The sequence below is a fragment of the Capra hircus genome, chromosome 1 (assembly GCF_001704415.2).
Source record: "Capra hircus breed San Clemente chromosome 1, ASM170441v1, whole genome shotgun sequence".
Classification (NCBI taxonomy): domain Eukaryota; kingdom Metazoa; phylum Chordata; class Mammalia; order Artiodactyla; family Bovidae; genus Capra; species Capra hircus.
In genome coordinates, this window is record NC_030808.1 from 153,997,413 (window position 1) to 154,023,244 (window position 25,832).

Sequence of the window (25,832 nt, forward strand, 5' to 3'; positions counted from 1 at the left end):
AAACTAAGCAAACTAAGTGAAGTGAAGTTGCTCAGACATGTCCGACTCTTTGCGACCCCATGGACTGCAGCCTGCCAGGCTCCTCTGTCCATGGGATTTTACAGGCAACAATACTGGAGTGGGCTGCCATTTCCTTCTCCACGGGATCTTCCCAACCCAGGGACTGAATCCAGGTCTCCTGCACTGCACGCAGATGCTTTTACCATCTGAGCCACCAGGGAAGTCCAAGCAAACTGAGTCAGAAATAAAAAGGCAAACACCGTGTGACACAGCTTACATGTGGCGCCTCACATGTGACACAGATGAAGCTGTCGACAACACAGATGCAGAGAGCAAGCTTGGGGCTGCCAGCGTTGGGGTGCAGGGGAGGGATGGATTGTGAGCTTGGGATGAGCAGACGCAAACTAGTATCTATAGGGTGGATAAACAAGGTGCTACTGTATAGCCCAGGGAGCTATATTCAATATGCTGAGACAAACCACAACGAAAAGGGAAAACCTGACAACATGCATAGCGGCATCTATGCATACGCATTTATGCACATTCACTCATATCTGAAACACGAACACACACAAGACACAAATTTTAAAAATGCCTGTGTGTGGCACTGACTTAAGAAATACAAATTTCTTTCCTAAGGGTCCATTATATGATAGTATTTATATAGTGCAGTTGTTGGAAATTATAATTTCCCTTTGGAAGTAATGTCTATGTATGTCTGAGTCCCTATATTTTAAATTTCAGTTCAGTTCAGTTCAGTCGCTCAGTCGTGTCTGACTCTTTGCGACCCCATGAATCACAGCACGCCAGGCCTCCCTATCCATCACCAACTCCCGGAGTTCACTCAGACTCACCTCCATTGAGTCGGTGATGCCATCCAGCCATCTCATCCTGGGTCGTCCCCTTCTCCTCCTGCCCCCAATCCATCCCAGCATCAGAGTCTTTTCCAATGAGTCAACTCTTTGCATGAGGTGGCCAAAGTACTGGAGTTTCAGCTTCAGCATCATTCCTTCCAAAGAAACCCCAGGGCTGATTTCAGAATGGACTGGTTGGATCTCCTTGCAGTCCAAGGGACTCTCCAGAGTCTTCTCCAACACCACAGTTCAAAAGCATCAATTCGTCGGCACTCAGCTTTCTTCACAGTCCAACTCTCACATCCATATATGACCAATGGAAAAACCATAGGCTTGACTAGACGGATCTTAGTCGGCAAAGTAATATCTCTGCTTTTCAATATGCTATCTAGGTTGGTTATAACTTTCCTTCCAGGGAGTAAGTGTCTTTTATAATTTCATGACTGCAGTCACCGTCTGCAGTGACTTTGGAGCCCCAAAGAATAAAGTCTGACACTGTTTCCACTGTTTCCCCATCTATTTCCCATGAAGTGACGGGACTGGATGCCATGATCTTGCTGCTGCTGCTGCTGCTGCTAAGTCGCTTCAGTCGTGTCTGACTCTTGGGACCCCATAGACGGCAGCCCACCAGGCTCCGCCGTCCCTGGGATTCTCCAGGCAAGAACACTGGAGTGGGTTGCCATTTCCTTCTCCAATGCATGAAAGTGAAAAGTCAAAGTGAAGTCGCTCAGTCATGTCTGACTCTTTGCGACCCCATGGACTGCAGCCCACCAGGCTCCTCCATCCATGGGATTTTCCAGGCAAGAGTACTGGAGTGGGGTGCCATTGCCTTCTCCGCCATGATCTTAGTTTTCTGAATTTTAAGTTTATGAATTAATTCCTAAGTATCTCTCAAAAAAAGTTCCTGGGGGCATATGTGCTATTTCCAAAGATAATTTTGAAGAAAACTCTTTGAGTTAAGTTGACAAAAGAATAAACTCTCCTGTGGCATGTCTTTTATGACTGCAACATACACTGAGAAAACGATCTTTCCAACAATTTTCCAAAAATTATTTAATGGCCTGGATTGTGAGATATCACTTTATATTTGTAATTTTCTTCAAAAAATTAAAACCCATATAATTATTGTGTGTTAAAAGGCAAAGATAAGACCTCACGATAAGAAAAGACTACCTACAATTGAAGAATTATTGCAAATACTGATATTTGCTTCATTTCCTGACATCTGCCCCACCGCTCCGAAAAAAGACACATGGGAAGGCTACATGATATTTTATCTCCCTGAAAAGTGTGTCTGTTCTTGTGGGTCTGGAACCTCTGATGAGCTTCTCCAGCTTCTGGGATTACTGAGCCCCAAGAATCTCTCCAGCAGAGATTGCTAGAAAGCTTTCTGTTGCCACCACTAACTATTTTGGGTCCCTTCTACCTCCCCTTGCTCTCAGACACTCTGCAGGAAGTGTGCTGGGTTGAGGCTAACCCACAGTGACCTCTCCAAACCGGGGCAGGGCTTGCCCCACTGTCCACTGCAGGGGAAAGCTGTTCATCTGGCCTCCTGTCTCATTAAGCCGCTGGACCCGTCCCTGTGAGACTGATACAGTCCTGCTGGGGAGGGCAGACAGGGCAGTCGGGAACAGGGGCTCAGAAAAAGAGCTGGCTCTCGACCAGGTGGACTTGCCCGAGTCATCTGAAGTACCCGCGATGCCCACACAGCTTGGCGAAATGGGAGGGAGGCCCAGGGACCGGTGAAGACAGAGCCTGGCACACTGCAGGCAGCGCATGGTCAGGGAGGGCGTGAGGGAGGGAGGGAGGGAGGCGATCCCACCTCTCTAAGGGCACACTGCAGGCACCCGGCACGTGCCCGCTGGGCGAGGGAGGTGATCCCACCTCTCTAAGGGCACACTGCAGGCACCCGGCACGTGCCCGCTGGGCGAGGGAGGCGATCCCACCTCTCTAAGGGCACACTGCAGGCACCCGGCACGTGCCCGCTGGGCGAGGGAGGCGATCCCACCTCTCTAAGGGCACACTGCAGGCACCCGGCACGTGCCCGCTGGGCGAGGGAGGCGATCCCACCTCTCTAAGGGCACACTGCAGGCACCGGGCATGTGCCCGCTGGGCGAGGGAGACGATCCCAGCTCTCTAAGGGCACACTGCTGGAAAAGGAAATGGCAACCCACTCCAGTATCCTTGCCTGGAGAATCCCATGGATGGAAGAGCCTGGTGGGCTACAGTCCACGGGGTCGCAAAGAGTCGGACACGACTGAGCGAGCTTACTTCACTCCACTTCACCTCAACGGCACGGTGCAGGCATCCAGCAAGTGCTCGCTGGGCGAGGGAGGGAGACAATTCTACCTCTCTAATGCAAGTCATCTGAACAAAATGCTGCCATCGCCTTCTTTAAGAGTCTGTTTAAAAAGGGACGCTGTCCACGTGTCTACTGGAAAACACGGACTGAGCAGGAGCGCAGGAGCAGAAGTCAGGACAGGGGGCAGCCTGTAGCTTTCTCTCTCCATGCAGGCATGAGCCCGTCAGGCTTTCGCAGCCAGAGACACACTCCGCAGCAAACTAACCCTGCCACAACAGAGCGCCTGCTCCACGGCTGCCTGGGGCAAGCAGTCCAGTGGTGAGGACTGCATGCTTCTCACTGCCGCGGGCCCAGCTTCAATCCCCGGCCAAGAAACTAGGATCCCACAGGTTGTGTGGTACAGCCAAAAAAAAAAAAAAAAATACTTTTAAGGAAACAAATTTAAGTCTTGTGAATTCTCACCGGGTCAGGAAATCGCATCAGCATTCACGTAGCTGCAATACCTGACAAGGGGAAAGAGGAGTCGCTGGTCTGCCTCCTGCACCAGCTACGCCGCAGCAGCCTGTTGTTACTTAGGTCACTGCGCAGAGTAAGCGGCAGCTTTCACAGACTCTGAGAGCTCCGAAAGCCCTAAAGGTCAGTGGGTCAATTACCAGAACACAGCCAGAAACCCTACCAGGGAAACGCGGAACCATATACAGAAGCAGGATCACACCCCCCTGCCCCACGGTGCATTTAACACGTTAGGTCAGCACACCACTCATGTCCTGACCATGACATATTATTTTCTGTGACGCTATTAAAAAGCACAGATATTATGGAGACATGTCATTATTAGAACAGCAGTTTAATGCTAGCAGCGTGACTACTGTGCGGATATTTTAAACTAAGGAAGACATTTATGAATTTCTATTAATACTGTCCTCTTTTTAGTCTGAATTTGAAGGGAGGATTCTTAGTCTAGCCTTCCATTTAATACAGACTTTCTCTCTACAGAATATTTTAAAAGATTTTGTAATAAAAGATAAATGCAGCGACTTTAAACATTTATGTTTCTAAATTCCATAGGAGGTGCTGAATATGGATTACTATTGTTTTAAATTTCTTAAATAAACTTTTTCTAGATTTTGGACACACGGTTATGATATTTAAATATTCTTTTTATTTTACATCATTGCCAATTACTGTACATAGAGATTTGTCACACTGAATTCTAATTCTGTTAAAATGACTCATAACACAAAGCCTGTACTTAGAAACAAATTTTGAAATCAAGTTGTAATTCTTCTCTGTAAACTATAATAAGTGCTTCTGGCTAATACATACAATAATAAGCAGATACACAGCATCTAAGGTGTTTAACCTCAGAGCCAATCTGTCAAATCCTATCACAGAGCACCTTTGCAACTGGAAAACACCTCAGCATGAACTGCCAGTTACAATGTGGTGTTAAAAGAACCACAGGATCTAGAGTGCCCCATACTGCAAGGAAAGAGACTGGTACAAACTCAGGTAAAGAAACATTAAGAACCAGGCTTCAGTCAGCTCGGGCGCTAGCAAGGTATGACGGGAGAGGGGACTTTTGTCCTAGACAACAGTGCCACTCAGTGGTTGAACAATGGAGCGAGCTGGTAAACGGCGTGAATGGTGGGTGGCAAAAAGGAAAATGGAGTTTGGGAGGAGGCAGTGAGACTGCAGGCAAAGAGAGACTGCGTTGCCACGGTAACTGTACCTGGGAGGCCGGTCAGGGTCTGGACAGGACCAGAAACCTGAGCATCGCTTCCTGTAACTATATCGCCTGGATTTCATAAGAAAAAATTATTAGATTTCATAAAGAGGAAAAAAATTAGCTTTTCTTTCCTAGTTAATGCTATAATACTTTGACCTATCAACCTAATTACTAAAAGTACAGTGAATCAAATCATAACACAATCTTAGAAAAATTAATATAAAGTATTTCTTAAAGGAACTAATTTTTAAAGTGTTTCCTTAAAAGTTTGTGCCTGTTTTTCTTGAGGAAAAAAAGTTTCTACAGGTCTAAAGTACAGGAAACTAGCCATCAATGGATACTGCTGAGCAGATTTCACTGTCCTACAAATGACAGCATGATTTTATATTTTCTTATTTAAAAAATTCTTTATCCAAAAGTATCTATGTATTTAATTAAGAAGTAAAGATGTTCCTTTGAAATCGATTTCCTCCTGTAACAGACAAAATTTATTTTTAACGAAACTTGAAACCAATTTCTTCAGTGATAAGATAAAGACCTAGACAAGTTCTGATTTCATATTAAGTACTGAAAAGATTTCATAAGTTACCACATGCACTTAGAAATGTCAACATGTAAAAATAAATCTGTGAACTGCACACCCTTTAAACTTGATATACTTATATAGGCAAGATTTCATTTACAAATTGGACCTGCAGTAAATGCTTAAAATAAAGAAGTGCTCAAACTAAAAAAACATACAAAGAAAAAGGAGGGTAAGGGAAAGAAAGGAAAAGGAAATGCTGAGAAGCACTTGAGGTACAGGACCGTTGAGAAGCAAGATTTTTGGGGGTCTTTGATTTCCTTCCTGGATGACAAAGTTCACCATGAAGTACAGCCACTGTCAACCGAATCCTCTCCTGGACTGGTCAGCATCTGAAGCCTTGTGCTATTTTGAGATTAACAAGCTGAAAAACAAGCCTTCTTAAAAGGCACCACATTTTCTATGTATGATAACACATAATTAACAGATCTGCTTTCCCTGTAGCTCCTATACAATAGCAAAAAAAAAAAAATCAATTTTTGAATTATATAACAACCTTCAGTGCCTTGACCACTGGCTATAATGAGGATTTACAGCACAGACAGCTCATCTGACATTACTGGGTTGTAATTAGACCATTCCTATCAATTAGCAGGACATGCATTTATATTCTCCCATAGCAGAAATAAAACCTGCAAATAGGTACATACTCCAAATAACTGGAAAACAACTTTCAGTGGAACTCCCCAGGCCCTCAGCTCCCTAATCCAGCTCAGCCTCTATTCACTGGTAAGCAGTGCGCCTCACGCTCTGTACTCTCGAAGATTTCCAAGTTCACGCCTGCAACTCATTTTACTCGGCAGCTTCTGGATCACCGATTAATGCATATTTAGAGACTGAGGCTAAGTTTAATATTGATGTCACCTGGAAAATGTTGGAGGACCATCTGTGCTCCCTCCTTCCTTCAGGACCCCACCCCCAACACAGATACCCACGGCAGAATGCACTTCAAGTAACAGATATTTGAATGCTGGCTTTCTCATAGAACTCTTCCTCTATATGAGCAGAGATAATCGGGAGTTAACTAACCCATAAGGGTTAGCCATAAGGGTTTTCAGCTGCATAAACAACCGCTTTTCGAAACAAGGCTCAAGTTTTCCTACAGAGCGCACTAAAAAGGCATGAAGGGCTGTTCCGAGGCGGTCAGAAGCCCTGTCCTAGCGCAGGTCTTGGGAAGGAGTCAGCACTGTGCTCACCCCCTCCCGGGCCAGGGGACACAGCAGGTTCAGGTCAGCATCGGGGCGCGGCAGGACACTGGCGGGAAACGCCCGCAGAAAGAACCGCTGCTGGAGGAGAGTTAACAAACACACCTTTCATCTAAGGAACCACAGGTTTGCAGAGCTGGCATGCTCCCCAGGGGTCAGGTCAAACCCTTATTTCCGGGTGGGGAAAGGGTCAGAAAGTTTCAGGTTTCTGCCTGTGGTTCACTGGAGAGCAAGTGAAGGATCAACCTACCCCACTTCTACCAGTACAAACTGATCTCTTCACCTTTTGGTCTATTTTATTGAAACCTTCATTCAGGGAGGGGCCCCGACAGACCGAGCATCTTTAATATGAAGGTAGAGAAGCTTTCTGTAGGTTGACATAAGAAGAATAAACCAGAAATGAAACGAAGAGCTGCCAAACAAGATCGCTTCCGTGTCGCACAGGGACCGGTCACGGAGTGCCCCGGCGATGCTCCTGTTCCAAACGCTCTGCTTAAGTGCTCTGTTGCTTCCTTATAACTGGGGGCTTAGTTTTCATCAATTGTTCAGTCCTCATGTACTTCCTTTCTCACTCACTGTGATATTAATACTTGACATTTCCTTAGAGACACAACTTTATATTTCTACAGTCATTTGGCTTGGTTCCTCAGAAAATTGAAGCTACGGCATTAAGAGATTCTCTGACTCATTTGCCTGCCATCAGTTAGAATTGCTACTAACTATGGCTTGTTATCAAAGCAATATTGAAATCATATTTGTTTAGAACAATAAAACAGTACAATTAAGAAATATATAAAATAACATTCATTTCCATCCTGGAAGTGGGCATGTCTCCTGGCATTAAAATACATTTACAATATGTTACAGATTTGCAGTCTCCTTCTCTTTAAATCACGTGTGATAGCTCTACATTAAAAAGAGAAGAGTGTAATAATATTAAAAGATGTTCCTATGTAAGGTAAATGGAGTGTTCTAATAGAAATTTAAACAGCAATCATATAAAGTCTACTTCTTCACACAGGCAACGGCAGATAAGCGTAGCTGACAGAAGCACGCTGACTGCTGAGCACACAGTTTGTTTTCTGCTATTGGCATGCAGAGTCCATTTAACTTGTTCACCATTTTAAACACCAGCGATTGAAATTCTGGTAACGTTGGACGCGATCGTCTTAAACAGAGTATATGGAACATGGGTTAATATCTAACAATTCAATATATTATTGTTATTGTCAACACTGAGTGTTGGGTACTGAACTTGGCTATGATCCAGGCTATGATTCCTTTATGACGTGGATGAGGCAGGGGTCAAGAGGGTATCTGCTCTGACACTAAATGGCCACGGACTCCAGGCTTTGTGAGGCCTCAGGATTGATTTCTGTAGACTTTCAGCCATCATGTTAGTATCTCGTGCTTCCAGAACACAGACAGCAGAGCCCACCACTAAGAATAAATGTAGCTGTTTCTAACAGGCTTGATTCACACATCTTTGGAGGTAGTGGAAAATATGAGAAAAAGTTCTGGGTAGGAACCCGCAAGGCTCTCTTACGAACACAATGAGCGAGGTGAAGTGCTGGGAAGCCCCTAAAGGGGAGGGCGGCTCCCCGAGCCCCGGCACCTGCACACACTGAGAGCCGGTCTCACGCTCTCCGCCTCTCCCGGTGCCCCGACGTGGACACGGGCCCTGGCTGCGCGAGACATCCTGCCTGCCCCGTCCCCCGTTCGGGGCTCTGCTTTGTGCTCCTCAAAGGTACGCAAGCCTGGTGACCTGCCTCCTCCGAACCAACGGCAGGGGTGAAAGCTGGGACCGGCAGAGCCCAGGGTCCCAGGCCCGCCCCTTGCCAATACTCTCCTAGCCAGAGGCATCACTGCACAAAGTCAGCAGAGACGTTGGTCTACAGGTCTCAAGCTCTCTGCTGTGACAAGCTCTCTGCTGTTCACACCACGCTCAGTGGGCGTGACCACGACACAAATGCAAGCACACTGAGGTGGAAATGTTAAGAAAGCACTTTAACAAATTAGCTCGTAAAAAGTTCTTAAGAACAGTACAGTATCTGAAATTCCCACTTGAAAACAATCTAACATGTTTTACAGTTGAGTTTTGCATTAGTCCCTCGTCCTAGGACGGTGGTTCCTCGAAGTCAGGTGAGGAAGGCCCAGGTTCCAGCATCCTCCCTTACCTCTGTTTAGCTGCACGGGCATACTTTCCGATTTCATCAGCCTCTGCTGCTGCTGCTGCAGAGCGTGCCTGGGGGCCTCCGCCAAGGTCCTGGTGGGAGCCGCCGCCGGGGAAGGGGTGCCGCCACTGCCCACTGCCACGGGGCCTCCTGCACCACCCGGGGCCGCCGCGGGAGAAATCAGCTTCCTTCCGAAGTTAATCAGGCTGTTCGAGACCTTATTTATATTTAGGGGAGCGCCTTTGGCATTGGTCCTGTAAAAAAAAATATGTGGAGACACATTACTTAAATTAGAGAACAACTCTGTTCTCTAATCAGAATATCACATATGCTGTTGATAAAAAGACACAGCTCACATGCTTTGAAAAGGGCCATTTACGAGATCAGGCACAGAGTGAGGTATGGAAACTCAAAAGTGACCGCAGGACAATCCAACTGCAAGACTTTTGAAGATGTGGCTTGAGGAATTTTTTTTCCCATTCCTTTATTCAACAGGGCCTAACAGTGCCAACACTGCACCTGTCTGAAACACAGCTCCCCTGCTGGAGAGTCCAGGCAAGAAGTACACTTGTTACGCTGCCATGGAAGTAGGTGGTGACGGAAGCCTGCGAGGCGGGCTCCGAAGGGGCGGTCAGGGGTGGCCGCAAAGGGGAGCGAGGAGAACAGGTCTCCCCCAAGGCCGCATCTCCCCCGATTCTGGAACAGCAGCGTCTCTGACAGCCGTGCAGCCAGCCCACAGAGTCCACTGCGGGTTGGCCCGGAGACCCGAGTCTGCCCTCCCGCTTCCCTTTCCCGACACACCCGCTTCCCGCGGCCCCGCTTCCCTTTCCCGACACACCCGCTTCCCGCGGCCCCGCTTCCCTTTCCCGACACACCCGCTTCCCGCGGCCCCGCTTCCCTTTCCCGACACACCCGCTTCCCGCGGCCCCGCTTCCCTTTCCCTCCGCACCCGCTTCCCGCGGCCCCGCTTCCCTTTCCCCGACACACCCGCTTCCCGCTTCCCTTTCCCGACACACCCGCTTCCCGCGGCCCCGCTTCCCTTTCCCGACACACCCGCTTCCCGCTTCCCTTTCCCGACACACCCGCTTCCCGCGGCCCCGCTTCCCTTTCCCTCCGCACCCGCTTCCCGCGGCCCCGCTTCCCTTTCCCGACACACCCGCTTCCCGCGGCCCCGCTTCCCTTTCCCTCCGCACCCGCTTCCCGCGGCCCCGCTTCCCTTTCCCGACACACCACGTTTTCCTGGTCTGCCCGGCGTGTCTGCCCTCTTCACTTCCCAGTGCAACAAAATGCCTTGGAGTCAAGGACGCTGTCTCCATCCCGCCGGTGCCAGCACATACCAGGCGTTCTGCCTACCCTTGCTAAAAGGCAGACGCACCCTTCTCACCTGGGCCCCGGCCCGGCCCGGCTCGCCGCCCACAGGCAGGGTCCCAGCGGCTCGGCCCTCCGGAGACGGCTGCTCCCAGAGCCCCGGCCCGCCTCCCGATCTCTCCTCTCTGCGTGTCTCCCATGAGCACACTGCCTGCTGCGCGTGCACTCGGGTGCACACACGTTTGCAGCCCTCCTCTGAACGCTCGTTCCTTCCTGGTCTCGCCCTCCTCACAAAGCGTCTCAGTGAGCTTTCTGCGCTGCAGCCCGGCCCGCTCGGTCTGGCTGTGCTCCCCAGCTCCCAGCCCACCCCTGAGGTCACAGTGACCTCACTGCAGGGCCCAAGGGCCCCTCCACGCTCCCCTTCCGCTCACACAGGCCTCTCCCGGTGACCGGGGTTTGCCAGCGCCAATGCTCAGCCTGGCAGAGAGAGGACACCAAGTCAACAGCTGTTAAAATGAATGATTACTTCCCAAATGAGTCACCGGCTTTAAGTATCTCGGGTCTATTATCCAGAGGACCAGTTAGACTATTTTACTTGTGGGATGTTTCCACGTCAATATCAGTATGTAATCCAATCATTAGTAGCAGCTTATTTTCTCACATTTAGCTTTGTTTTTATAAGAGTAGGAAACTGGAAACCCAATCTGAGAGATCCACTTGTCATGATTTTAGTCACCTTAAACTTTGCCATCACTTCCTTTTCTCAGATCTACCTGGCAGCAGGTACGTGGCGATCCTCCCACGTTTTGTGTGACAGCTGTAGCCTTGCCTTTATTAGCTGCTGTTCAGTCGCTGAGTGGGTCTGGCCCTTTGTGGCCCCTTGACTGCAGTGCGCCAGGCTTCCCTGTCCTCTACTGTCTCCCAGAGTTTGCTCAGACTCATTTCCATTGAGTTCGCGAGGCTATCTAACCATCTCATTCTCTGTTACCACTTTCGCCTCCTGCCTTGCCCTCAATCTTTCCCAGCATCAGGATCTTGTAGACAGAGCTCTCAGTAGAGCAAAAAGCTGTAAAGAACAATATTGCATAGGAACCTGGAATGTTAGGTCCATGAATCAAGGCAAATTGGAAGTGGTCAAACAGGAGACGGCAAAAGTGAGCATCAACATTTGAGGAATCAGTGAACTAAAATGGACTGAAACGGGTGAACTTAACTCAGATGACCATTACATCTACTACTGTGGGCAGGAATCCCTTAGAAGAAATGGAGTAGCCATCATGGCCAACAAAAGAGTAAGAAATGCAGTACTTGGATGCAATCTCAAAAATGACAGAATGATCTCTGTTCATTTCCAAGGCAAACCATTCAATGTCACGGTAATCCAAGTCTATGCCCCGACCAGTAATGCTGGAGAAGCTGAACGGTTCTATGAAGACTTGCAAGACCTTCTAGAACTAACATCCAGAAAAGATGTCCTGTTCATTATAGGGGACTGGGACGTAAAAGTAGGAAGTCAAGAGATACGTGGAATAAGTTTGGCCTTGGAGTACAGAATGAAGCAGGGCAAAGGCTCATAGAGTTTTGCCAAGAGAATGCACTGGTCATAGCAAACACCCTCTTCCAACAACACAAGAGAAGACTCTACAGAGAGTCTTCTACAGAGAGCAAGACCAGGAGCTGTGGCTCAGATCATGAACTCCTTATTGCCAAATTCAGACTTAAATTGAAGAAAGTAGCGAAAATCATTAGACCATCCTGGTATGATCTAAATCAAATCCCTTATAATTATACAGTGGAAGTGACAAACAGGTTCAAGGGATTAGACCTGATAGACAAGAGTGCCTGAAGGACTATGGACAGAGGTTCATGACACTGTACAGAAGGCAGGGATCAAGATCATCCCCAAGAAAAAGAAATGCAAAAAGGCAAAATAGTTGTCTGAAGAGGCCTTACAAATAGGTGAGAAGAGAAGGGACGCTAAAGGCAAAGGAGAAAAGCAAAGATATACCCATCTGTATGCAGAGTTCCAAAGGCAAGGAGAGATAAGAAAGCCTTCCTCAGCAATCAGTGCAAAGAAATAGAGGAAAACAACAGAAGAGGAAAGACTAGAGATCTCTTCAAGAAAATTAAAAATAACAAGGGAACATTTCATGCAAAGTTGGGCTCAATAAAGGACAGAAATGGTCTGGACCTAACAGAAGCGGAAGATATTAAGAAGAGGTGGCAAGAATACACAGAAAAACTGTACAAAAAAGATCTTCAGGACCCAGATAATCACGATGGTGTGATCACTCACCTAGAGCCAGACATCCTGGAATTCGAAGTCAAGTGGGCCTTAGGAAGCATCACTACGAACAAAGTTAGTGGAGGTGATGGAATTCCAGTTGAGCTATTTCAAATCCTAAAAGACGATGCTGTGAAAGTGCTGTACTCAATATGCCAGCAAATATGGAAAACTCAGCAGTGGCCACAGGACTGGAAAAGGTCAGTTTTCATTCCAATCCCAAAGAAAGGCAATGCCAAAGAATCTTTAAACTACCGCACAATTGCACTCATCTCACACACTAGCAAAGTAATGCTCAAAATTCTCCAAGCCAGGCTTCAACAGTTTGTGAACTGTGAAATTCCAGAAGTTCAAGCTGGATTTAGAAAAGCCAGAGGAAACAGAGATCAAATTGCGAACATCCACTGGATCATAGAAAAAGCAAGAGAATTTCAGAAAAAACATCTATTTCTGTTTTATTGACTATGCCAAAGCCTTTGACTGCGTAGATCACAACAAACTGTGGAAAATTCTGAGAGAGATGGGAATACCAGACCACCTTACCCGTCTCCCGGAAATCTGTATACATGTGAAGAAGCAACAGTTAGAACTGGACATGGAACAACAGACTGGTTCCAAATTGGGAAAGGAGTACGCCAAGGCTGTATATTGTCACCCTGCTTATTTAACTTATATGCAGAGCACATCATGAGAAATGCTGGGCTGGATGAAGCACAAGCTGGATTCAAGATGATACCACCCTTATGGCAGAAAGCAAAGAACTAAAGAGCCTCTTGATGAAAGTGGAAGAGGAGAGTGAAGAAGTTGACTTAAAAGTCAACATTCAGAAAATGAAGATCATGGCATCTGGTCCCATCACTTCATGGCAAATACATGGGGAAACTGGAAACAGTGAGAGACTTTATTTTCTTGGGCTCCAAAATCACTGCAGATGGTGACTGCAGCATGAAATTAAAAGACACTTACTCCTTGGAAGAAAAGCTATGACCAAGCTAGACAGCATATAAAAAAGCAGAGACATTACTTTGCCAACAAATGTCCATCTAATCAAAGCTACAGTTTTTCCAGTAGTCATGTATGGATGTAAGAGTTCGATTATAAAGAAAGCTGAGTGTCAAAGAATTGATGCTTTTGAAGTGTGTTGTTGGAGAAGACTCTTGAGAGTCCCTTGGACTGCAAGGAGATCTGACCAGTCCATCCTAAAGGAAATCAGTCCTGAGTATTCACTGGAAGGACTGATGCTAAAACTGAAACTCTAATACTTTGGCCACGTGATGGGAAGAACTGAATCACTGGACAAGACCCTGATGCTGGAAAAGACTGAAGGCAGGATAAGAAGGGAATGCCAGAGGATGAGATTGTTGGATGGCATCACCGACTCGATGGACAGGAGTCTGAGTGAGCTCTGGGAGTTGGTGATGGACAGGGAGGCGACTGAGTGACTGAACTGAACTAGGCAGATCTCTGAACAGATAAAGTAGACAGAGCTCTAAGACATGACTGACCCAGAGTCCTACAGCAAAAATCAACGGGCTCTACGCTTCTCCTTTCCATAAAATCTTCTCTAATGATTCTAGCTAATGTTACAGGCTAGGTATGGGAGGCTTGGAGTTCAGCTTTATAAAAGAAAGAACTATTCATTTATAACACAATTAAATCTGAAAAAAAAATCCTTTTCCAAATGGTTTATTTTGCATTATTTCATCTTCAAAGAAACGAGCTATGTAATGTCCTTCCAAAAATCGTTGAATAACAATGTTTCCTAAGAGAGATAATGATATATAGTGATGACGCATCACTTGTAATTTTCTGCTGCTTCCTAAGGAAGTAAAGCCTTTCAATGGACAGACATTACAGCTAAGCAACAGGGAAGGCACTCAGGACATGTTTATTGAGAAAAGGAGTGAGCGACATGTAAAGCACTCATCAATTATGGACTCAGACGGCATCTGCCCCGGGCACGGCACTGCGCTCGGCAGCCTGTGTGCAGTCCCCTCCCCTCAGTGGTGGAGGAAAGAAGAGCTATCAGGATACTGAAGTTCCACTGCATTCTCGTTTCGCTTGTCTCAAAGTCGAGATTCATAATTCACAGATATGAAGAAGTTATAATGTTGCTACCCTTTTTTATAAACAAAAATGTACTAGTCGAATTCCCATATTGCCAGTTCTAAAATTTATATGTTGATAAAAGTACTAAGAAACTGCTAGCGCATTATCAGGAGACTATGGTTAATGCATCTTCATTACTACTAATAACCAGGAAAAACATATAGATCAAGCTCATGCTGAGCAATTTTTCATCTGAATAGCTCTGAAAAGGGGATGAGCACTGTTATCCTTTTTTTGTATAGTTTTTGTTTTTAACCAATTTCCCCTCATCCAGTACCCAGAGCTTCTAGAAGAGTATTTTATTTAGAACACAACTACTGAAGATGAGTCTGTATTTTCAGATAGAAACAATCTTAACCAAGGTACTTCTACGGCGAGCATGCTAAGCACATTGTCCACTGATTGTGTTTCAGGCATGACAATGTTTATGAGAAAGTTAGCTAAGACAGAGCTTAAATATTAGCAGCAGCCTTCTTCCCAAGACGTACTAAGCAATCTGCAATAAGCACTACTGGCTATTAAATCACATGTGCTAAATGAATGAAAATTAATGCAGCTGTCAAGAGAGCTGACGGACAGTGAGGACTGGACTAGCCTGGAATAAAGGTGAGACCAGTGTAGACAGAGGGCTAAGAGGGCTTTGCAGTTAACAAGACAGTGAATATCAAACCTAATGCGTGCCTAGTTCTATGTAATTCCAGTACTGTTGTTCACTACAGTGCTATAATTAAAAATAGCACCATGTAGAGGAACTGCTTGAAAACTGACCCACTGGCACAAGCTTCCTCAATAAATCAGTAGCGACAGAGGCATTTTTTGCAAGATCCACGAATCCTTCAAAACACTGTACCAGAACCTGACCTGGCTTCACGGTTGGGCCCCTTTCACTGCATTTCTGGAACTCTGGAAGTGGTGACTCTTGCTGCCTCTTTTTACCAACTCGATCTCTTGCAGCTGGGCTTTGCAGTCTGCATTCCATTTACTGAAGAGCTCCTAAGTTCTCCAGCGCCTTTTTACTACCAGGACCACAAGCTTTTCTCACTAACCTTCTAAAAGTTTTCTAAAGCTTTTTTTGTTTTAAAAGTACTGTCTCTGTAAAAATTCCTCACAACCTTTCCTTTCTGGTATCCAAATCTTGACACCACCCTGATTTATTTCCTTCTTACCCAGAGGTTTATTTTTAAGTCTAATATTAAGTATCTAATATTTATTTACCTCACTCCTTTTGTAATAAAAATTTTGTTAGATGCTTGCTTATATTTTTGTCAAAAGAGTGAGTTTTAAACAGATTTTTAGTTATTTTCATCTCTGTCCCCAAAGGTTGAATGCTTGGTTCATTCATCCATTCAATCATTTTTCTTTTCTTCCCAATAAAAGCACTTAAAGCTACATATCTGCATCTGATTAAAGCAACAGCATCATAGATTTTCCTCCAATTTCAAATAGTCTGTTGATTCAACTGTTGTTTAGATATATTTAAAATTGTAGCTAGTTGGGTTTATTTTGTTTGTTACTCATTTTGTTCTGTTAAATGAAAACAGAATCAAATATCTGAATAATGGAAATAATGAAATACTCCGATTTTTTCAAAGGAATTGTGGAAACCAAACTTAAATAAGCTGCTTTATATAAATATTTTTACTAACTACTTGGAAATGGTTGAATTTATTATAAGCAGCCTGTCTGGTTCACGAAAAACAAGTTGTTCTAAGAAAACTTTATTTCATAAGATCAATGAAACTAAAAGCTGTTTCCTTGGGAAGATTGAAATAAACTGATAAACTTTTGGCCAGATTCCTCAAGAAAAAAAGGCAGAGGACTCAGATCAATAAAACTGGAAATGAAAAGGGAGAAGTTACAATTGTTACCTCAGAAATACGAAGGATCATAAGAGACTATTACAAGCAACTGCATACCAATAACGGAGAAGGCAATGGCACCCCACTCCAGTACTCTTGCCTGGAAAATCCCATGGACGGAGGAGCCTGGTAGGCTGCAGTCCTTGGGGCTGCTAAGAGTCGGACACGACTGAGCAACTTCATTTTGACTTTTCACTTTCCTGCACTGGAGAAGGAAATGGCAACCCACTCCAGTGTTCTTGCCTGGAGAATCCCAGGGACGGGGGAGCCTGGTGGGCTGCCGTCTATGGGGTCGCAGAGAGGTGGACATGACTGAAGCGACTTAGCAGCAGCAGCAGCATACCAATAAAATGGACAACTTGGAAGAAATGGACAAATTCTTAGAAAGGTAAAACCTTTCAAGACTGAACCAGGAAGAAACAGAAAATATGAACAGACCAATCACAAGCAATGTAATTGAAACTGTGATTAAAAATCTTTCAACAAACAGAAGTCCAAAACCAGATGGCTTCACAGGTGAATTCTATCAAACAGTTAGAGAAAAGCTAACATTATCCTTCTCAAACTCTTCCAAAATTGCAGGGAGAGGAACACTTCCAAGCTCATTCTACGAGGCTACCATCACCGTGATCCTAAAACCAGACAAAGATATTACAAAAATAGAAAATTACAGGCCAGTGTCACTGATGAATATAGACGCAAAAATCCTCAACAAAATATGAGCTCACAGAATCCAACAGCACATTAAGAGGATCATACACCGTGATGAGGTAGATGGATAGGGCGCAAGCATTCTTCAGTATATGCTCATCACTCAGTATCATACACCGTGATCGGATAGGGCGCAAGTATTCCTCAATATGCGCAGACCCGTCAGTATCATACACCATGATCAGATAGATAGGGCGCAAGTATTCTTCAATATACGCAGACCCATCAGTATTATACACCATGATCAGATAGATAGGGCGCAAGTATTCCTCAATATGCGCAGACCCGTCAGTATCATACACCATGATCAGATAGATAGGGCGCAAGTATTCTTCAATATGCGCAGACCCATCAGTATCATACACCGTGATCAGATAGGGCGCAAGTATTCCTCAATATGCACAGACCCGTCAGTATTATACACCGTGTTAACAGACTTAAGAATAAAAGCCATATGATCATCTCAATAGATGCAGGAAAAGCTTTTGGCAAAATCAAACACTGATTTACGATAAAAGCTCTCCAGAAAGTGGGTATAGAGGGAACCTACCTCAACATAATAAAGGCCATAAACCATAAACCCACAGCAAACGGTCCTTCTCAACGGTGACAAACAGAAAGCGTTTCCTCTGAGGCAAGATTCCCCACTCTCACCACTCTTACTCAGCATAGTGTTGGAAGTCCTTGCCACAGAGACCAGAGAAGAAAAGGAAACAAAGAGAGTGCATATTGGAAAAGAAGAAGCTAAACTGCCACTGTCCACAGATGGCGTGACGCTGCACACAGAAAGCCCTAAACTGCCACTGTCCACAGATGGCGTGACGCTGCACACAGAAAGCCCTAAACTTCCCACCAGAAAACTACTGGAGCTAAACGACGACTCTGGCAAAGCAGCAGGATGCGAAACCAATGCACAGAAGTGTCTTGCATGCCTGTACACTGACAATGAAGATCTGAAAGATAAGTTAAGGAAACAACCCCATTTACCATCACAACAGAGAGAACAAAACACCTAGGAACAAGCCTGTCTAAGGAGGCAAAATCTCTGTACACAGAAAACTATGACACCGATGTAAGAAATCGAAGACAACACAAACAAAGGGACCATGTTCTTGGACTGGAAGAACCAACATTGTGAAAACCAGTTTACTATCGAAAGCCATCTACAGATTCAATGCAATCCCTCTCACATCACCAACAGAATTTTCCACAGAATCAGAACAAAAAATTGTATAATTTCAAATAGCCAAAGCAATCTTGAGAAAGAAAAATGGAGCTGGAGAAATCAGGCTCTCTGACTTCAGACTATACTACATGAATACAGTAATCAAGACAGTATGGTACTCATACAAAAACAGAAATACAGATCAATGGAACAGGACGCAAAGTCCAGAGATAAACTCAGGCACCCACGTTCACCTAATCTTTGACAAAGGAGGCAGGAATATACAATGAAGAAAAGATAAGTCTCTTCAGTAAGTGGTGCTGAGAAAACTGGTCAGCATTATGTTAAAGAATGAAATTAAAACACTCCCTAACATCATACACAAAAACAAACTCAAAATGGATCACAGACGTAAATGTAAGGCCAGACACGACAAAACTCTTAGAGGAAAACAGGCAGAAGGCTATCTGACATTTGTTGTTGTTCAGCCGCTAAGCCTTGTCTGACTCTTTGTGACCCCACAGACTGCAGCATGCCAGGCTTCCCTGTCCTTACCATCTCCTGGAGTTTACTCAAACTCATGGCCACTGAGTCAGTGATGCCATCCAACCAACTCACATTCAGTTGCCCTCTTCTCTTCCTGATTTAAAATTTTCCCAGAATCATGGAATTTTCGCATCAATCAGCTCTATGCATCAGGTTCAGTTCAGTTCAGTTCAGTTCAGTCGCTCAGTCGTGTCCGACTCTTTGCAACCCCATGAACCGCAGCACGTCAGGCCTTCCTGTCCATCACCAACTCCCAGAGTCCACCCAAACCCATGTCCATTGAGTTGGTGATGCCATCCAACCATCTCATCCTCTGTCGTCCCCTTCTCCTCCCGCCCTCAATCTTTCTCAGCATTAGGGTGTTTTCCACTGAGTCGGCTCTTTGCATCAGGTGGCCAAAGTATTGGAGTTTCAGCTTCAGCATCAGTCCTTCCAATGAACACCCAGGACTGATGTCCTTTAGGATGGGCTGGTTGGATCTCCTTGCAGTCCAAGGGACTGTCAAGAGTCTTCTCCAACACCCCAGTTCAGAAGCATCAATTCTTCGGTGCTCAGCTTTCTTTATGGTCCAACTCTCACATCCATACACGACCACTGGTCATGACTAGACAGACCTTTGTTGGCAAAGCAATGTCTCTGCTTTTTAATATGCTATCTAGGTTGGTCATAACTTTCCTTCCAGGGAGCAAGTATCTTAATTTCATGGCTGCAGTCACTGTCTGCAGTGATTTTGGAGCCCCCCCAAAATAAAGTCAGCCCCTGTTTCCCCATCTATTTGCCATGAACTGATGGGACCAGATGCCATGATCTTAGTTTTCTGAATGTAGAGTTTTAAGCCAGCTTTTTCACTCCCCTCTTTCACCTCACTAAGAGGCTCTTTAGCTCCTCTTCACTTTCTGCTCTAAGGGTGGTATCTGCATATCTCAGGTTGTTGCTATTTTTCCCAGCTATCTTGATTCCAGCTTGTGATTCATCCAGCTCAGGGTTTAGCATGATGTGCTCTGCGTAGAAGTTAAATAAGCAGGTGACAATATACAACCTTGATGTACTCCTTTCTCAATTTTGAACCAGTCCCTTGTTCCATGTCTAGTTCTAACTGTTGCTTTCTGACTTGCATACAGGTTTCTCAGAAAGCAGGTAAAGTGGTGTGGTATTTCCACTTCTGCAAGAATTTTCCAGTTTGCTGTGATCCACACAGTCAAAGGCTTTAGCGTTGTCAATAAAGCATAAGTAGATGTCTTCCTGGAATTCCCTTGCTTTTTCTATGATCCAATGGATGCTGGCAATTCAATCTCTGGTTCCTCTGCCTTTTCTAAACCCAGCTGGTACATCTGGAAGTTCTCAGATCACGTAGTGTTGAAGCCTAAGTTGAAGAATTTTGATCATTACCTTGCCAGCTAGCATGTAAAGAGTGAAACTGTGTGGTAGTTTGAGCATTCTTTGGCATTACCCTTCTTTGGGATTGGAATGTAAACTGACATTTTCCAGTCCTGGGGCCACTGCTGAGTTTTCCAAGTTCGTTGGCATACTGAATGCAACACTTTTACAACATCATTTTTTAGGATCTGAAATAGCTCAACTGGAATTCCATCACCTCCACTAGCTTTGTTTGTAGTGATGCTTCCTAAGGCCCACTTGACTTCACACTCTAGGATGTTCTGGCTCTAGGTGAGTGATCACACCATCACGGCTATCTGGGTCATTACGACTGTTTTGGTACAGTTCTTCTGTGTATTGTTGCCCCCCCTTCTTAATATCTTCTGTTTCTGTTAGGTTCTTACTGTTTTTGTACTTTTCTGCGCCCATCTTTGCATGAAATGTTCTCTTGGTATCTCTAATTTTCTTGAAGAAGTCTCTAATCTTTCCCATTCTATTATTTTCCTGTAATTCTTTGCATTGTTCATTTAAGAAGGCTTTCTTATCTCTCCCTGTTATTGTTTGGAACTTTGCATTCAGTTGGGTATATCCTTCCCTTTCTCCTTTGCCTTTCACTTTGACGTAAATTGCAGCAAAATCTTTTTTGACCCAACTAAAAAAGTAATGAAAATAAAAACAAAAATTAACAAATGGGACATAATTAAACTTAAACAAGCTTTTGAACAGCGAAGGAAATCATACACAAGACAAGAAGAGAACTCTTAGAATGGAAGAAAATGGATGTAAACAAAGTAACTGACAAGGGAGTAATCTCCAAAATACATAAATAGCTCACGTAGCTCTATATCAAAAGCAAACAGCCCAATCAATACACGGACCGATGAGCTAAACAGACATTTCACCAGAGGAGACACACAGAAGGTCAACAAACACACGGAAGGTGCTCAATGTCACTATCATCAGAAAAACGAAAATCAAAGCTACCGTGAGGTGCCACCTCATACTGGTCAGAATGGCCAACATCAAAAAGTCTACACACGATAAATGTTGGAGAAGGTGGGAAGAAAACGGAATGCCACACTGTTGGTGGGAACGCAAACTGGTACAGTCACTGTGGGGAACAGTTTGTGGTTCATCAAAAACCTAACAGAACTCCCATGTGACCCAGCAATCCCATTCCTGGGCATGTGACCAGAGAAAAGCGTAACTCAGAATGACGCACGGGCCCCAATCTCACAGCAGTGCGGCTGGCAACAGCCAGGACACGGAAGCAGCCTGAATGTCCATCAGCAGATGAAGAGGTGGATAGGGACATACAGTGGGATGTTACTCAGTCATAAAAAGGACCCACACTGCCATTCGCACAGACAGACCCACAGTCTGTCATACTGAGGGCAGTAAGTCCTAAGGAGAAAAATATTGCATAACATCACTTATATGTAGAATCTAGGAAAATGACAGAGATGAACTTATTTGCAAAGTAGAAACAGAGCCACAGACACAGAGAACAAGCTTACGGATACCAGGCGGGGACGGGCAGGTGGGATGAGCTGGAGACCGGGACTGACAGAAACACGCCAGGTACACGCGCGCGTGCTGAGCTGCTTCTGTTGTGTGCGACTCTGCGACCCAGGGGACTGTAGCCTGCCGGGCTCTTCTGTCCAGGGGATTCTCCAGGCAAGAGTGCTGGAGTGGGTGTCTTCTGCGTCTCCTGCACTGCAGGCAGATTCTTTGCCCACTGAGACACTTGGGAAGCCCATATGTACACCACTGTGTACAAAACAGATAACGAATGAAGACCTACTGTGCAGCGCAGGGAACTCTGCTCAGCGCTGTGGCGGCCTAAACGAGAACGCGCTCTTAGAAAGGGGGCTCTGCGCACAGCTGCTTCACCTTGCTGTCCGGCAAAAACGAACACTATGCTGTAGAGCAGCCATGCTCCAATAGAAACTGATTTAAGAGCAAGACAGCCGTATTTCTTGTTTCCAGTGCTGACCTCTATTAGATCTCATCAAGGTGTCAGTGGGTATAACACACCCTTAGTTGTATCTGAACAACTGCACCTCACGTGTACTGCTGAATCTCCCTGCACTTCTCAGACGATTCGCAGACCTGTGACAAGTTCACCAGCACTTTGTTAAAATTCAAGGTCATAATCTTCTGTCATTGAGTTACGTAATTTGGGAAGCGTTACTTAGCCTATTGTCTGGACCTTAACTTCCGCATCTTTAAACCAAGGGGTCTGAGCTGTATGACACTGTGCTCCTTTTGGACAGAAAACCCTACAGTCTCATGACTTGAAGGAAGAGGACGTGTGCTCACGAATGTGAGACCAATCGGATAAAGCAGTCAAAGTCTACAATGCTCTCAGCTGGGCAGCAGGAGAAATCAGTGAGATAAATTTAATGGAGATTAAAAAAAGCGTACGCACTCAGGTTAAAATGTTTTACAACCGCACACTATACATAGAATAGGGAGGCGTGGATTAACATGAATTCATATTAAAACAAACAAACAAACAAAAACAACCTAACTGCTCTACAGTGAATGTTTTGGTTGGGTCCCCAAGGCTAACCTGAGCCTACGCTGATGGTGGAGAAAAATAAAACTCTGGGGCTGCATTAATTCCAGGCAAGTGAGCTTCCAGTTTCCAGTCCAGCATGTAAGAATTTTGGAAGTTTCTACTCTGTCCTAATAACAAATAAAGAGCTGAACAAACTGAAAAAAAAAAAAATCAAAATTTTCACAGCTCTTTAAAAGAAATGAGGTCAAAGGGCAAACTGCTCCTCCCAGATTGGAGAGAGTGAGAGGTGAGTTCAGAGCAGAAACCCACAGGAACGAGAGTTGGGGCAGGAAACCGTAACTGCAGCTGAACCGCTAGAGGCCCTATGCGGACAATGCCGGGAGCCACAGCCTCCACGGGGACCCAGCCCCAGGGCTCAGTGGCCAACCCAGCCTTCAGTTTCCCTGGGCTGCTGCTCCCATGAGAAGGCGTGCTCGGACAGGGGCAGAGGGGAAGGAGCCGGCTGAAACACACTGGGGCATGCTGTTCTCACATGGTCCGCCCTCAGGAGAAACACTGAATCAGAGGAATTGCTCAGAGTCTAACTGACCTGGGGAGGGAAGGACCTCATCCTAGCCCCCTCCAGCCTTCTTGTCCTACCCTAAGGTGGGGCTGCAGCTGAGAGGCAGGTGTCAAATTCAGAGCCCAGAGGCCCCGGCTCACTAAATGACTGAGACCTACTCTAGCACAGCATCTTCAAAAGCAGAGACATCACTTTGCCAACAAAGGTCCATCTAGTCAAGGCTACGGTTCTTCCAGTGGTCATGTACGGATGTGAGAGTTGGACTGTAAAGAAAGCTGAGCACCAAAGAATTGATGCTTTTGAACTGTGGTGTTGGAGAAGACTCTTGAGAGTCCCTTGGACTGCAAGGAGATCAAACCACTCAATCCTAAAGGAAATCAGTCCTGAATATTCATTGGAAGGACTGATGCTGAAGCTGAAACTCCAATACTTTGGCCACCTGATGGGAAGAGCTGACTCACTGGAAAGACCTTGATGCTGGCAAAGATTGAAGGTGGGAGGAGAAGGGGATGACAGAGGATGAGATGGTTGAATGGCATCACTGACTTGATGGACATGAGTTTGAGTAAGCTCCGGGAGTTGGTGATGGACAGGGAGGCCTGGCATGCTGCGGTCCATGGGGTCGCAAAGAGTCGGACACGACTGAGCAACTGAACTGAACTAATCATAGGACTACAGAATGCTTCCTCTCCTCCACATCTTATCACATTACTAAAGGCCTATTTTTGGAGTTCTTTTACCCAGTACAACATGCCCAAGTATCCAAAATAAATAAAGAAAAAATGTACTCAAAAAGCAAGAAGCAAAAAATCATAGTTCGAAGAGAGAGAGCAACAAAGCATCAGAACCAGACTCGGATATAGCAGGGATACTGGAATGATCAAATGATCAGACTGGAAATTTAAAATAACTATGATTAAAATGTCTCTTTGCAACCCCATGGACTATAGCCTACCAGGTTCTTCTGTACAAGGGATTTTCCAGGCAAGAATACTGGAGTGGGTTGCCGTTTCCTTCTCCAGGAGATCTTCCCAACCCAGGGACTGAACCCGGGTCTCCCCCATTGTAGGCAGAGGCTTTACAGTCTGAGCCACCAGGGATGGTGATTAAAATGTTAAGAACTCTAATGGATAAAGTAGACAGCAGGCAAGAACAAATAGGAAATATAAGCAGACAGGAGGAAATTCTAAAGAAAAAGAGAAAGAAATGATGGAGATAAAAAATACTGTAACATTAAGAATGTCTTGGATGGGCTTATTATTGATGGACATGGCTGAGGAAAGAACCTCTGAGGTCGAGGATATTTCAATAGAAACTCCCCAAACAGAAAAGCAAATAGAAAAAAGATAGAAAAAGCAGAAGAGAAGATCCAAGAGCTGGAGGACAGCTGTAAACGGTCTAATAGCCATGCCCTGGGAAAGGCAGAAGGAGAAAAAAGAAAGGGACAGAGGAAGCAGGTGAAACAGCAATGGCTGCGAGTGTCCCCAAAGTTCGCCAGGCAACCAACCAAAGATCCAGAAAGCTCCGAGAACATCAGGCAACAGAAATGCCAAAAAAAGTTATACTTAGTCATATCATTTTCAAACTATAGAAACTCACAGGAAAAAAAAAAAACACCCACACCTGAAAAAAGCCAGAGGGGGAAAGAAACAGCTTACCTGTAAAGGAACAAAAGAACCACATTCAAATTCTCCTTAGGAACCATGATGCAGAAGAGTGCAGTGAATAAAATGTTGAGAAAAAACCAGCAACGCAGAATTCTGCGCCCCGCGAAACAGCCCTCAAAAGCAACTATGGCGTCTGCACGCACACATTACCGTCTTGTAGTAAACAGATATTATTACTTACTAGCAAATGTAGTATATGACTAGGAGCAGGTGAGTGTCTGTGCTGTAGGAGGTAACCGTACAAGTATGGCAGACAGTTTTGGTGACGCATGAATTTCTGGCAGAATTGAGTTCTGTCTAAAACCTGAGCAGAGCAGTAGGGAGATACGCCAATTATGAGGGAAGAGGAAAGGCTAACAGGCAGGGGCACAAGTTCACCAGCAGAGGAGAGCTTCCAGGAGCAAGAGCAGCGCTTCTGCACGCGGCTTTGAAAACGAGACGCGGTACAAAAGTTACAGAAAGTCACAGGAGACAGTTCAAAGGCTGTGACCCAGGAAATCCTTCCTGATGACTTCACAGGCTCCACTTAAAATGTAAGAACTCCATTTCTGGGACTGTCTAAGCAGAGCTTAGGAAATCGTTTTCAGACAAAGAGGCTTCCTGGCCAGGGCGAGAGGCAGAGTTCAGGGAGAGCCCTTTCTGCCTCTGTTGACAGCAGGTGCTGGGCTGGGCCAGCCGCCTCCTACATCGCAGTCGCTATCTTTCTGAGACGCAAGGTCACAGAGGGGCCTGGAGGCCAGCGTGGGCCCTTGTGGGATGGTGACCGCACCCAACTCAAGCTCGCAGGCCTCCCTGGCTGCCCTGCCTCTGGTTTCCACCCTCGGCCTCTATTCTTTTTGCCTTTCCTTCCACCTCTAGGATCATCTTCCCTCT

At 45.5% G+C, this 25,832-nt stretch overlaps 1 protein-coding gene across 3 annotated transcripts in view; it reads right to left on the bottom strand.

The window, feature by feature from the left end:
* TBC1D5 (TBC1 domain family member 5) overlaps nucleotides 1–25,832 on the bottom strand; it is a 588,062-nt gene that overhangs the window by 60,854 nt on the left and 501,376 nt on the right. For all 3 annotated transcript variants that reach the window (XM_018053168.1, XM_018053179.1, XM_018053183.1), the window contains one exon: nucleotides 8,851–9,101. In XM_018053168.1, coding sequence (XP_017908657.1) covers nucleotides 8,851–9,101 — 251 coding nt within the window. The remainder of the gene's footprint in view (nucleotides 1–8,850; nucleotides 9,102–25,832) is intronic.